This window comes from Acanthaster planci, linkage group LG05 (assembly GCF_054643075.1).
Source record: "Acanthaster planci isolate LZ-2023a linkage group LG05, COTS_SCS, whole genome shotgun sequence".
Classification (NCBI taxonomy): domain Eukaryota; kingdom Metazoa; phylum Echinodermata; class Asteroidea; order Valvatida; family Acanthasteridae; genus Acanthaster; species Acanthaster planci.
Genome location: NC_141781.1, coordinates 15,216,206 through 15,230,044, shown reverse-complemented (window position 1 = coordinate 15,230,044; position 13,839 = coordinate 15,216,206). Strand labels below are relative to the sequence as shown.

The 13,839-nt window shown below is 38.4% G+C and overlaps 1 protein-coding gene across 8 annotated transcripts in view; it reads left to right on the top strand.

Moving 5' to 3' along the window:
• The window catches only part of mrps11 (mitochondrial ribosomal protein S11), a 51,548-nt gene that overhangs the window by 21,083 nt on the left and 16,626 nt on the right, over positions 1-13,839 (top strand). For 7 of the 8 annotated variants that reach the window (XM_022231201.2, XM_022231204.2, XM_022231199.2 and 4 more), the window contains one exon: positions 1,773-2,130. In XM_022231201.2, coding sequence (XP_022086893.2) covers positions 1,781-2,130 — 350 coding nt within the window. In that variant the 5' untranslated portion in view covers positions 1,773-1,780. Of the gene's footprint in view, positions 1-1,233; positions 1,337-1,772; positions 2,131-13,839 lie in introns of all 8 variants that reach the window. The other variant, XM_087136677.1, reaches the window with a different exon arrangement.

Sequence of the window (13,839 nt, the reverse complement as noted above, 5' to 3'; positions counted from 1 at the left end):
TCCAAAGCTTTAGTACCAGTACATGTACCAAATGTCTACATGTACTTGTATGTATAGTACATGTACACTGTACATTTGACTGGGAAGCTCTGTGGATACAGTACATGTACATGTACTGGTAGGTGCATGCACAGGTATTTTCTTCTTCTTTTTTTAATCATGACCAAAAGGCAAGTGAAACCTGCTATCCATATTTCTCTCAGTAATACCGGAACATGGTGTGTGCATGATCCATAATGATTTACATCTGGTTTTATCACAAAGTTAAATGCAAATTAATAGTACAATATTATACAATATTATTAATAATACATTATTTTTTTTATATATATAGAAATTAAGAGTCCATTTTTTTTGCGTGTCGCTGTCACATCTGACATATGATTTTGTAAGTTCAATAATGAATTTATAAAAATTTACCTGCCAAACAAATAGTAATTGTTTAAAATCAATTCCGGTGATATTTCCAAGTCAAATTACAACGTTTTGGACCCCTAATTTCTGGAATTACCCATGTGCTTATATATGGTTCTTGTTTGCTTCAAAGATTATTGGTAAATTGGTTTTTATGGATCAGCTTTCAGGAATATATTTGTAAACCAGGATAGTGAATTGATTATACCAGTACATGCATACTAGTACATGTACATGTACACATGTATGCACCTACATGTACTGTATGCAACTGGTGTACATGTACCAGTGTTAAGCATTGTGTTTGTGTTCATAGCAACAAAAGGGCAATTTCTCTAACAACACAAAAAATGAAAAACAGGCATTTTTAGTGTTTGCTTCATACTAATCTTCACTAAAAGGCATGAGCTGATTCCATCCACTTCATTGAGTGATGCTTGTCCTTGATAGGTGTGACTTTTGCTACTTTTAAATAACTTCAGATTATGACTTGTCGGATGTGGCTTTCCCTGTGGCATTTTCTTAATGAAAAAAGATTAGTGCTTTATGATAACTTCCTCTGCACAGATTTCTTCAAATCAAAAGGAAAGAATCATTTTGAAATTGTATCAGTGTGAACTTACCGGTATCTCTTGTGTGAGTGCAGAGCTTTTGGAATTTTGTACTTCTCAAACTGTTAATTACAAGCCCTGCTACATGTGCATGTACATGTACATGTATTTGTGCAGATGACCAAGTTATACTGTACATGTTAGTACCTGCATGTGTTTCCTTGAACTGAACATGCACTCATTCATTGCATTGTACAAAATTCCCCAGGGTTCTTTGGGGATGTGTTCATCTAGGATGAAGTCTCGTTCAGTGTACAAGAATCCAAGATGCTTTGACAGACAGCATGCCCAATTTGTCATTACCAACAGCTGTAAGGAAGGATATGTACATAGGTCTTGCTTATGATCAGTCCTTAAGGTGTTTTTGTTCAATTGTAAGGCATTGTGTGATCAAACGTCTCAAATATAAAGAAAATATCAATCAAGTTCAAAATTTTGTTGGGCTTACATGTAGTTGTGTGCACTTGCCACATTATAATCTTAAAATCCGAAAAAGTGAAAAAGTTGAGAAATCGGTAAAAAAGTGTTTACCATCAGTTTTAACAAAATATGATGCTCCACCAGTAGTGGGTGTCTCCAGATATTTAAAGCTGGGAAAAGTGTACTTCCGCTATAGTAGGAAAAGGGAAATTGATTAATAGGGAATAAATGAACTTCTTCTGGGGTTGCAACACAAGTTTCAGGTTCAACTCATAATTAATCTACCACGTTCTCTGTCCCTTTTTGTTTTTTATCAAATGTGCGTAGGTTTTGCGATGACTCGCTACATACGACACCTTCTTGGCTCCACCTGGTGTCGATGGCAATCAGTGACATCACTGCTGCCTTCGGCCAATCAGCAGCACCCATCAGTTGCCTGTCAGCGGCGCCTGACCATCCTTGGCGCATCACTGGCCAGCAGGAGCGGGCTATCAGTGAAGTTATTGCACAGTACAGGACAACAGTGTTGTGGAACTACCGGTACCTCCTCCAAAGGTGCCCCTGTTGCTGATGATGATGAGGTGGGAAGGCCTGCCATCACAGAGTCCTTGATGTCCGAGGGTCCAGGGGGAGCCTCAGAGTCAGCAGATGGAGATGCAAATGGCCTAGATAGCTTGGATATTGGGTGAGTGACAGATTGTTAGTATCCTCCATATAGACATACATTTTGCATTGCCACTGCAAACCAGGTGTTGTGTAGCATTGCTTTGCTGAATGATTACAGTTGAAGATGCTCCTTTTGACAAACAAATACAGATTTGGGGTAATCCCAAAATAATTTGTACAAGTATTCTTCCAAAATACTCAATATTTGATGTCTTTAAAACCTTTCTGGCAGATGGACGAAAAATAAATATTTGTTCGAGACAGCAATAGACATTTGGACATTGTCTCAATTGTAGGATGTGTCTTTATTCATTTGCTGACCAGATGGTTATTACTTGATCAGCTATTTTACCCAATAGATGTAGCACAAATGCTTGTGCAGTTATTAACAAACATGCAAGCAAATATCCATATAGTCAAAATGACAGAAACTGTTGAAAATTGTAAGACATGTAGTTCACCTTTGTATTTTTAAGCATGTTTTAGGTGCTTGTTTCTTGCCAGTAAATTGCAAAGATTGGCACAAATACTGGTGGAATTCTTGAAAGTCAATTTTCCATTTGCTGTTTTGCAAAAGAAAATACTGTGTAAGTACTTTTTTTTTCTAGGTACAGTCGGTGGTCCAACTGAACAAAATGAAGTTCAAAATGCAAGGGCCACTTCTGAAGCCCTTTCAATTATTGTACAGTGGAGATAGATAGCATGTTTTCACTCGTTTAATGCTTGAAATCACTGAGTGTTGAATTGAAACCCTGGCTGCACTGGACTTTTTTTGGTAAGCTTACCGAGAGAATGGGTACATGTACTTTTCCCAAGTGCAGACAACCTGGTACATTTTCCTCTCAGTTGCTTTTTTCTGCGTCCAGCAGTTCCATTGGCCAACTGCTGTCCGCGATAACTGACCAGGTAACTTTTCCCAACACGACAAGTCCAGTGCAAACAATGTGAGTCATTGAAAGTCATGCTGTATACATACATGTAGGGATACCACGCATGCACTTTGTGTGTTTCACCATGGTGTGGCACATACCATATGTGTCCAGTCTGTTGTTCCTCTTCTGGTCACAATTGTGGTAAATATTACTTTTGATGCATTCGGAAGGTTGGTGGTACCATTGCATCAATAATTTCCACATGATAATGAAATACATCAACATCATGTCTTATTATAAAGAAATCACAGCATTTGGCTAAATTGAGAAAGGTCACGCAGTGTGCTCTAACAAGTCATTATATACCGATATCGGTAGCTTGGTTACCTCTCCCACGGTCTTGGTAAACTTTCCCTGTTCAAAAGTCCACATACCGGTACTAACATTGGTCACATTTAACCATATTTGTTTTGGGTAAGAAAATATGGCATGGACATCATCAGTCAGAAATTGATTTTGATCCTACATGTGTGTACTTACAGCTTTTTTCTTTCTGTTTTCATCAATGCTTCAATTTCTGCTTTTCACTCATCAGCTTGCACAAGCATTGTGTCCAAAATTTTGCCCTGATCTGCAGTAGCATGCTGAAAATCTTTACTATTGTACTGGTAAATATATACCAACACTGTGTATTCACAATCGTACATGGGTTACTCTCAAACCTGTGACTTCCTGCTTGCTATTTATGCAGATGACTGGCTGCTTAAATGCAAAACTGGTTAGGGTTGACCAGCTGGTTGTTGAGTGCTGTTGGGCAAGTTATATCGGGTAAATACTTAATGGTAAAATATACATGTACATGTGTACATTACTATGATGCAGAATTCACAAAGTTGTCTTCAACACTTGCACCCAGTGTAACTTACATACATGTAACTGCAGTATCTCTGACCCCTGGCAGATGTGCATGCTATGTTCAGTACGTGTATGGCATACGTGGGAGGGTAGGAGGCAATCTCACCCCTCCCATAAATCAGCTGTGAAAAGAAAGGGAAGATGGCCCTCCCTTGACAGGCGAGGGAGCTCTTCCTATTTACCCCACTGCAGCTCGTTAAGTGCCTTCCGTTAGATGAGAGCCTCATCTCCTGTTATGCTGGAAATCCAATGCTGTAGCCGTGTTCTTGAGAAAGGGGTAACTCCCAACCTAGTTTTGTGTCCAGTATCAATTAGTGTTCATATGCAGTGCCACAGAGGTCACCAAAAGTCCATTATAATCAAGATGGGAAAGTCAGGAGGAGCATCCTGCTTTTGTCTTTGAAGCGCTTGTTTACTCATACATTTTTTATTGTTTAACTTGCAGATGGGATGGTTAAGGAAAGAAAAGGGATTTCATTCTTTGATTTCCAGCTGCTTACCTCTAATTAACGTTCACGTGTAGGCCTACAATGTACACAGTTCTGTTTGGAATGGATCAAGTTCGGTTACAATTACAAGATCGAGAGGTTTTCATTAATGTACCGTATACCCAGAAAACAATGTAAACAGGATACACAAGTAAGTTAACTCTGACAAGTCAGCAGGAAATTCAACATCACTTAAACACATGCAGACTGCCTACTACATCTACCGGTACATGTACATTTGAAATCTTATAAAGCTGCAAGTACTGCACAAACACAGTATGTACATGTACATTCACGTTGAAAATCAAATTAAGAAAAAAGATTTTTTTAAGTTCTCATTCAGCAAAAAAAAAAGGCTTGTTTAGAATCATGTGAAATTTGAGAGTGTCCCCCTCATTTGGATTTGAGCTTATCAAAGACAAATTAATGAGGCCATATTCTTTCAATTTGTGTGTGTTTGTTTGTTTGTTGGGGTGTTTGTTTGTTTGTTTGTTTGTTTGTTTGTTTGTTTGTTTGTTTGTTTGTTTGTTGGGGTGTTTGTTTGTTTGTTTGTTTGTTTGTTTGTTTGTTTGTTGGGGTGTTGGGGTGTTTGTTTGTTTGTTTGTTTGTTTGTTTGTTTGTTGCTTGCTTGTTTGCTTTTGGGTCATTTTAGTTGATTTTAATACGCACTGCTAAATGAGTTGATCCAGCTACATGTGGCACTGACTTCAGTAAGATCAGTAGTCAGATGGAAGGGAAATTACATATTGTCTTCTGATTGCTTGTCATTTAAAAACAGAAGTGGTTGAAGTCATCCCCTCCCCCTTTGCATTTCTTTGCAGTCTTTTATGTTAACTTTGGTTTCACTCACGGTACATGAAAACTTTTTTGCCGAAAAAGTGATTAAACCTTCCCCCTAAACTAATAAACTTGCTTTTGCAGACAGAGTACTTGCAGTGATTGATAACAACCATGTACATGTACCGGTATTAATGACAAAGTGAAATACTTGAAAGTACATGTACAGTGTATGTCATATGTACAGTACTTGTAAAAAGCTACATGATTGCATTAATTGTAATTGTAAAGAATTTGGCTTGACTGAACCAGCATATTTGTAAAAAGCTTAATGAATAAACAGAGAAATTAATTTACCATTATGCATCTGCTGCAGCATTGCTCATGTACATGTAGTTTTACATTAATAACAATTTGAAGAAAATTTGAAAAAAAGTAAGAAGTTAATGTTTTGGGCAGTTATATTCAGCTACTAGTCGGTATAATTCAAAACTGCCAAATTTCTCAAACACATGCGCTGTATGCTGTGTATTAGTTGGTAGGGTCATGTAGTGCAACAAAAAAAATTATTTAAGCTCATGAAAGTACATGGCATTCGTGTTGCTACATGTAGATTTTCAGACTCCCTCCCCCAAAACAGTATACATCAGAACACACGCAGTACAACGGACATGTACATGTGTTCATGTAATGGAGAATTTCAGTTGATGTGATTTTTGCTTCACACCATTTTAAGCACATCTCCCTGGGTTGGGCAGACCAATGTATTTGAATATCACTAGCTTTTTGAAACTGGGCCAACAACTCTCTGTGTACAATGTACATGTATACGTGACAAATCCATCAACAGCCCGCTTGCTTTTTTAGATTGTGTCTACAGATGCAGCCTTTGGAGTGTTGTACACTCAGCAACTAAAATGCGCTTTCCCAATCACTTCCTTTTGATATTGTCAAATGGCGCATCACGTGACATCATCTGGGTTATGTGTATTTATGCAGGTCGAAATAGCTGTGATTTGAAAGCCTACCAGGGTCACAGATGGTTGTTGAGTCCAATGGAATGATTTTCTACATTTTGATTTTCATGCTGTACATTGTATGTTGTAAAATGTGCTTACAATACAACCAGACCACCTTGAACTCAGGCATGTATGCACTCATGGACCATTCATCAGGCACTAGAATTTCTCAAAGTGCATTGGAGACTATATGTACATACAAACAAAGTCGATTAGATCAAGCATGGTGATCAGTAGGTACAGCTGTACAAAGTCATGATATTTTCCAACACTTATTGGTTCTTACCAGTACATTGTACATATGTGTTCACAGATGTATGCAAGCACTGTACATTTACATTAGGTTAAGAGAACATTTAGAGCCAGAGAGCCAATAATTAACTTGGACCAGACTCAAGAACAAGGAAGTTGTCCTCTGCATGCATATCTATGCCTGCAAAAATGTAATGACCAGTGTGTTCCATTATTAAATATTTATTTTGTAATCTCATGCATTACTGATAACTGGAGGCAGCTACATGTATGGAGGTTTAATGCAGATGATGAGAGCGGGCCTCACCCACACCAAAGCACTTGGCTACTTTACCCTCACTGGCTGGCCAGGCCCAACCTCTGGCATGCCAGAGAGTAAGAATGAAAACATTGGTTCTATTCCCATCAGTCTCTAGTTTCTTTTGACCTCACTGACCTTACAAAAGTTTGCCATGCCACCTTAAAGGGGAAGTCTGGAACCTGGATTAGTTATTGCTTGTTTTGATCAATGTACTGTACATGTGTACCATACTAGTACCTCTGATTTCCATCAAAAACCAGACCTGACTTTTTTTCAAGAGTGGGTGATAATGTGCCTGAAAAGGCATATGCAGTCTACATGTACCTACATGTACATGTACATGTAGATTTAGGTTTTTTACCTTCACTTTTCTACAAAAGAACGATGTTGATGACATTTATTGCTTACAGTGTCACTCAGGAAATGTATGTCTACCCTGGTATGTCCCACGTTGATACTTAAGTGTGAATATGTGTACTTCAAGCATGGAGCAAATACGTACACGTACGACCCAGCATCATCTGAGACTCACAGAAACAGTAATAAAGACCCCTTTTGTGGATGTGTGGTTCTTCCTGCTTACTGGAAGCATGTGCATCATAGCATCACTGGACAAACTGTGAAAGCCCATTAGCCCTAGGCACTTTGACTGACCTTCACCTTGACCTCCATGGCTCAAGTTGTTAGTGTTGTTACCTTAAAGCGAATAGAAGGGCTTTACTCCATGAACCATTACAGTTGGTGTTGTTTTGCTCAAGAGAGTGAGTTAAGTTCTCCAATTTGTCTTTGTCAGACTTCTGGAAGCCTGGCAACAATCATCTGTGGAAAGTATTGTTGTTGACTCTGGTGCCTTCCTGGTATTTTTCAAGCAGCAGAGAATTGACTGTATGCATTATACATATATACATGTATGTCCAGGTACGGTTCTTTGTACATGTAAATCCGGGTTCTTGATGTCACATTGCGAAACAATGGTGACAAAAATGCTCAAAATCTAAAGAAGAGTACTTTACCAGTATGAAGTTGGAGCTCAGTGAATGCTGTAAATTCTGAGAAGAACTACTGTATAATTCCAGGATCTTGATTTCAAATCAATATTGCATGGACATGTACGTGTAGTGAATTTGCCCAAATTCATCATCTGAGACACTCTCTTTCAGCTGACTGTAGTTATGTGATGTTGCACCTTACAGTGACTACGTGCATGTGCATCGTGTTAGTGCCTTGTGCCCACTTTCAACGGCAATTTCCAAATATGCATCTTTAGACACATCATTGGAAATTGCCTTCTTTCATTGCTTTCCTCAGAATGGCATCTTGCCTGAAAATATGATTTCACAAGCAGTTTAGTCCCATAACTACCGGTATCTTTAAACTAAGTTTGCTCTTCTACAATAATTTCATCGGTTACATAATAGACAGCTGCAAATGTCTGTACGTTTGCATTTAATTGCTTGGATTTTCTGACTTCAGGCTGCTTGAGGAAACTGAATAATTTTAGAACCAACTTTCAGTTCCTGGTTCATCTTAGGAGATACTGGATGCAGCTTCATAGCTTCAGTGTATCTTGGAAACTGGCAATGTCTGTATCGCTATCAAGAGATAGATTTTGAAAATAGATTTTGACTTTTTTTGCAGCTCTCTACATATAAAGTATGCATTTACTAGCACTTTGTATTTTTCTGGATTTTTTGTAAGCATGTACACTTACAGTACATTGTACATGCATGAGTTTTCACATGCTTGTTCATTAAGTTTTCAAAACATTATTTTGGTTGAAAAAAGGACAAAAATTCGAACATAGAAAAGAACACACTTAGTTTTAGAAATTCATATTTCCTGTTTTGCATTGAAAAAACTGTGTTTGAAAATCCATTTAGGCAGTGTTTGGTCTTATTTCTAGACTGCTTGAGCATGTACAGGAGGAGCTGTGCGTGTGGTCTCCTGCAAAGGCAATGAAGAAATGATTCTGTGAATCACTTTTGTGGTCAAGATATCATGAAAACATACGATGCATGTATCTCTTGACTTTGAGATGAAGACCTCAGAACGTGCAGTCATATGTACAGAAATGTTTGTTGAAATGCCAACTCTGAGATGAGTGAGAAACTTCCCCATTTGTCAATTGACCATTTCAGCCCCATTTGATCAATGGAGTTAAACCATTACATTTGGCTTTTTCAACTAAAGTTTGCCCTGCACTGCATGTACCAAATATGAACTGAATTGGATGTGTTTGATTTAGTATGTGACCAGTGTTGTAGTTGTTGAGACTGGTCTTGGTCTCGAGACCAGTTTCAAGACCAGTTTGAACATGGTCTTGGTCTCAGATCAGTGGTCTCGGTCTTGGTTTTTGATCTCGCACCTCCTCTTCTTGGAATTTTTTGCCGAGACCAGTACAAAACCAATTTAAAATACAATTTGCACCATTTCATACCTGACTGGTGATGAATTTTGATTGTTTGTAGACCTACGAAAAACTTGAATCGAGACCCCGCAAGATGTAAGTACGGCTGTTAAGGACTGTACGTACAAGCGTTTGTTGTGGTTACATCTAGCAGTAGTGTGTCATGCGCAAACTTCACCCTTTGTGCGAGTTAAGTGTGCACCCAAAGTTAAAAGTTGCGTGGCCAAAGTTTAAAGCTTTTGCGCTCGTAGTTAAACTTGTGCACACAAAGTTGAACCATGCACCAGGAGGAAGATAGTGCATGACAGCCCCAAAAATAATTGTCACTGGTTTCTGGTCGTAAAAAGATATGTGATTTGTTGTTGTTGTTAGGGTACCTGTCAATGCGTAATCGCATTGTGTGGTCTGGTAACTAGATGCTTATTCATGCACTGTTTGTTGATCTCAAACTTGGCTAACAAGACACCATTCTGTGATGGGGTTTTTGGCACAATATGTAAACGTGGTGTGCTGCGTGCCTTTGCCTTGGTGGTGTGTAAGTTCGTTGATGTCAGGACATTCAGAGCAGACACATCATTGAAGAATGCAAACTGCAAAGAACATTTAACAACAAAAACATTCATGCTAAATTCCAGGACCATTCTGTCAAACTAACGCATACATGTAGTTCTGTGGTTTATAGCCCATCTTCACAGTTTTATGTCAATGTACAGAGATGATTTCCTGCCATTTATTTACAAAGGTGGTTTTGATCTTGGTCTTGGTCTCCTACGGCTGGTCTTGGTCTCGGATTACTTTTTCTAGCCTGGTCTTGGTCTTGGGGTGTTAGTCTTGGTCTTGGACTGCTTGGTCTTGACTTCAACATTGTATGTGACCCATTGAGTGGTTCGACGTGAGTAACCCTTTTATGATTGTCAGAATCTCCTGATGACAGTGTACATGTACCACTGGTGACTAACATACTGGTATACAGTATAAGGTTAGCTTCGTGTTTGTATTAAATACATCTGCTTCTATAAAATCACTTGTCTTTTTGAGAACTTGCTATAGACTTCTATGGTGTATCCATACATATATGTACATGTGTAGTTTAACTTTGCTGTTAAACATGTACAGGTATGAACATATTTCATTCCATTTCTGTCATCCTTGTGTGCCATGTACAGGTACATGTACATACATGTAATAGTGTGGTATGAATTACCGTACTTGGATTATGGATTTCTTTGCCCCCCGAAAAACATTTTTGACCAAAAAAAATTAAAAATCAACAATTGTGGATTTTGACAACAAAAAAAGAGAGGTTTTTGTACACAGAGGCATACAAATCTCATGTCTTCTTTATGAATGATACATGGACATGTATACTAGATGTACATATGTATGCATGTTGCAATCAAACAACATGACGCAGTGATGACTATAAACTGGGCTACCCTGTACATGTTTGCACAGCCATTTGACAATTTGCGTTTTTTTTTCATTTTTATATTTCCCCCTCGTTGCCTGACCCGGGAACTCAAAAAAGTCCACAATTCAAGTACTGTACGGTACTATTACATATGATTTTTTTTAAAGTCCCTCAAATGTGTTTTGGAAACCACTACACTTCCCCTTTAAGAAGCCAAGGCAAATACACTGGTACTGGTAGGCTTCTATTATCGCACTTTGTGCTTTGAATACCGTCCAAAAACGTCATGTGAGGAGTAGGTAATATGGGTGGCTATTTATAAAGAGAACTGGGATCATGTGCCAACCACAGAATGCATGTTCAAGTTCAGCCAGAATGAGTTCTGGTATCAATACAAACACTTTTGTACAACTTGCATTTTCAGTGTGGGGGTATTGCCACTTACATGTACATGTACACCGTGTACATGTATCTACTTTCCTAATGCAAGTTTAAACAAGCAGAGTCAATACTAAAATGCCTGTATCGGGTACCTGTAAGTAGATGAACACATTGCGGGGTTCTTGGAATCTCTTTTTGTCTTCTTCTTTTTCTGAGAATTTCTGTAGGTTAAATGAGAAAGATTTTATACAATGCAAGGTTGCCCGTCACCTGTAACCGTTCTGTCTTTTCAATTCTCCTTTAGTATGCATAGTTGTACATTTCTATAATGACCTCCATTAGGAACTTTTGTAACTCAGCACTAGGCATTCAGTTTGTTGTTCATACTTTGTTCCTGTAGAAGTCTGAGATGTTTATTTTGTTGCTTGTACAAGTTACAATTTTCACCAATAAAAAATACATTGTATTATTGGCGTTCATCTTGAGCCCTGTGTGGTTTTCTGTGGGCACCTTGCTGCATTGTAAATGCAATGGGGAACCTTGCTGGATGCAAAAAAAAAGAGTTATTGATTTTGTTGTACATGTGCTGGGTTAATGTGCAGAGCAACTGTTTAAAAAAGCTGTGGCACACAAATTCAACAATTTACATGAACTGGTATATACCGGAGTTGTACCGTGCAATTTTAATTTCTGTTTTACCTTCATTCAAACTAATAATGTACATGTACATGCACAGTACGTACATGTAGCAGTATACAGTGTGTACACTGTTTTTACAGATGCACATTCATACTGGTACATGTACTGGTACCAGTATTAATAGAAGGAAATTGCATTCTAGAGTCTGAAGTTCACTGTTGCACTCATTTTTGTAATGCAGAAGTGAAGCTGCCTGTGTTTGCACACCAAAAATAACAATTTTGGGTTGTTTATTTAAACAAAAAGTTTGTACTATCACTTGATGATGTAAAAGGAACTGACATGCATTTAGCATAAATTTCTAGACAAGTACCAGTACATGTACATGTACAAAGTTTCTATTCACTGAAAGAGTGCTATCACACTGTACATGTACAACACAAGGTGAAAGCATACTTGTATGTTCACTTGTTACTGATACCAGTATAGTGTAATTCGACCACCAGAATTACAAGCCATTACTGCGGTGGCAGTGGACAGGTGGCACACGCGCGTTACATGCCTCTTCAACCAATAGGGTGTTGTGATTTGCCAAATGCACATGTGAGTCAAGCTGAAGAATGTGCGTGTGAGTGTGGGGCCACTGCAATTAGGGCATCTAATCGGATTAGTCTATTTGCTAAAAAGCCCATTCATAAGGAAGTGTTTTGGACTTTTGATTTTTCTTGTATTTAAAATGACCCTCATGTACTGTACCACATACATGTCTATGTACATGTACTACACATACTACATAATTAATCTGGTTTCACACTAGTGTTACCCAGGTACCATTAATTATCGGGTTATGAAGAAATTTAACCTGAGATAACTCGGGTAATTTCAAGGTGTTCACACTACACTTCTCAGGGATAGAAATTCTCCGGTTTAACTGCCTCAAAATGCCGCTTTCCCGGGTAATTTCTAACCGAACTTGTGAGGTACATGTAGGTTAACCCACCAATTTGGGGGATTATGGTGGCCTTGAGACAATTCTCTGGGTCACCGTCAATCCCAGCTTTTTGGTAGAGTAACAACACAGCCAGTGTTACTTTTGAATGGCCTACGAATGCTACCGTACCAATGTCCACCATAAATGGTTTCTACAAGGACTTCATATGGAGGACATGAGTTCATCTTTCTAGGCACCAGTTTTGACCTCATGCTGCACATGTGATCATTATGGTTGCACTTACTAAATATGCGCCCATGTAAAACATTGCCAAATCGGACAGAAATTGCGCTGCCTGGTGACTTTCAGGAAGGGATTGGGCTTGCGTTTTTCACTGCAAATTGAAATTATGGTCAGAACCTCAGTTTTCTTTAGTTTTATAAGGGTTCGCCATGCAAATTTTTTTATTTACCCTGCCACGAAACCACCCCAAAAATAGTAGTAAAACTACCGGTGTGCACTCAGCTGGGCCCACAGGTTGAGAATTTTGTGAATGAAATATTAAGAGTTGGAAGCTACAAGTCCCAAATTTGATAGAAATACCTCTATGATCAGTCCAGATTATGGCATTTCTAATTGTAGATGTAAATTCCCTGTTGGATCAAAAATATCAATGAGCTCCCACATAGATATCTAGCCATTTAGTGGAACTAAAAGAACGTAAAGAAGATGAAGATACATACATGTATATTGCTGTTGTTTTCTTGAAGCTTTAGTTGTTCTTATATTCATGAAGGAACTCTGGTGCATCCTACAGTGTGTACATGTACATATTCTTTCTATCGCATGTTTGTGGAAAACATTATGTGCTGAACATTGCCGGCATATTTTTCCCCAGAGGTGTTCAAACATGACCTACCGTACATCTTTGCTGCAGACTACACATATTTTCTTTGCTCTTGAAGGAAACATTTGAGAATGGTTCCTGACATTCTGCAGTCCCTCCCAATTTCTCAGAAATATTCACACCATGCTGGGACTTGTGAAACTCATTCGTTTATCTAATAATTCCATTTATTGGCTCCCTGCTGTAGCATGTATAACAATATAATGTACGCAATTGGAATATAAAGTTGTGGTTACAGAAATGCTATCTACGATAATAGCAACTACATGTACCTACATGTACATGTAGCACATTGTTGGCCTTGGGTGTGCAATACACAAATATCCTCTCATTTGGCAAATTGCCATATTGTATAAAGGAAAATCCAACTGTGGGATGATTGGCCTCGACTTTTTTTATACCAAGGAAGGAAGAAGAGAATCAAATCC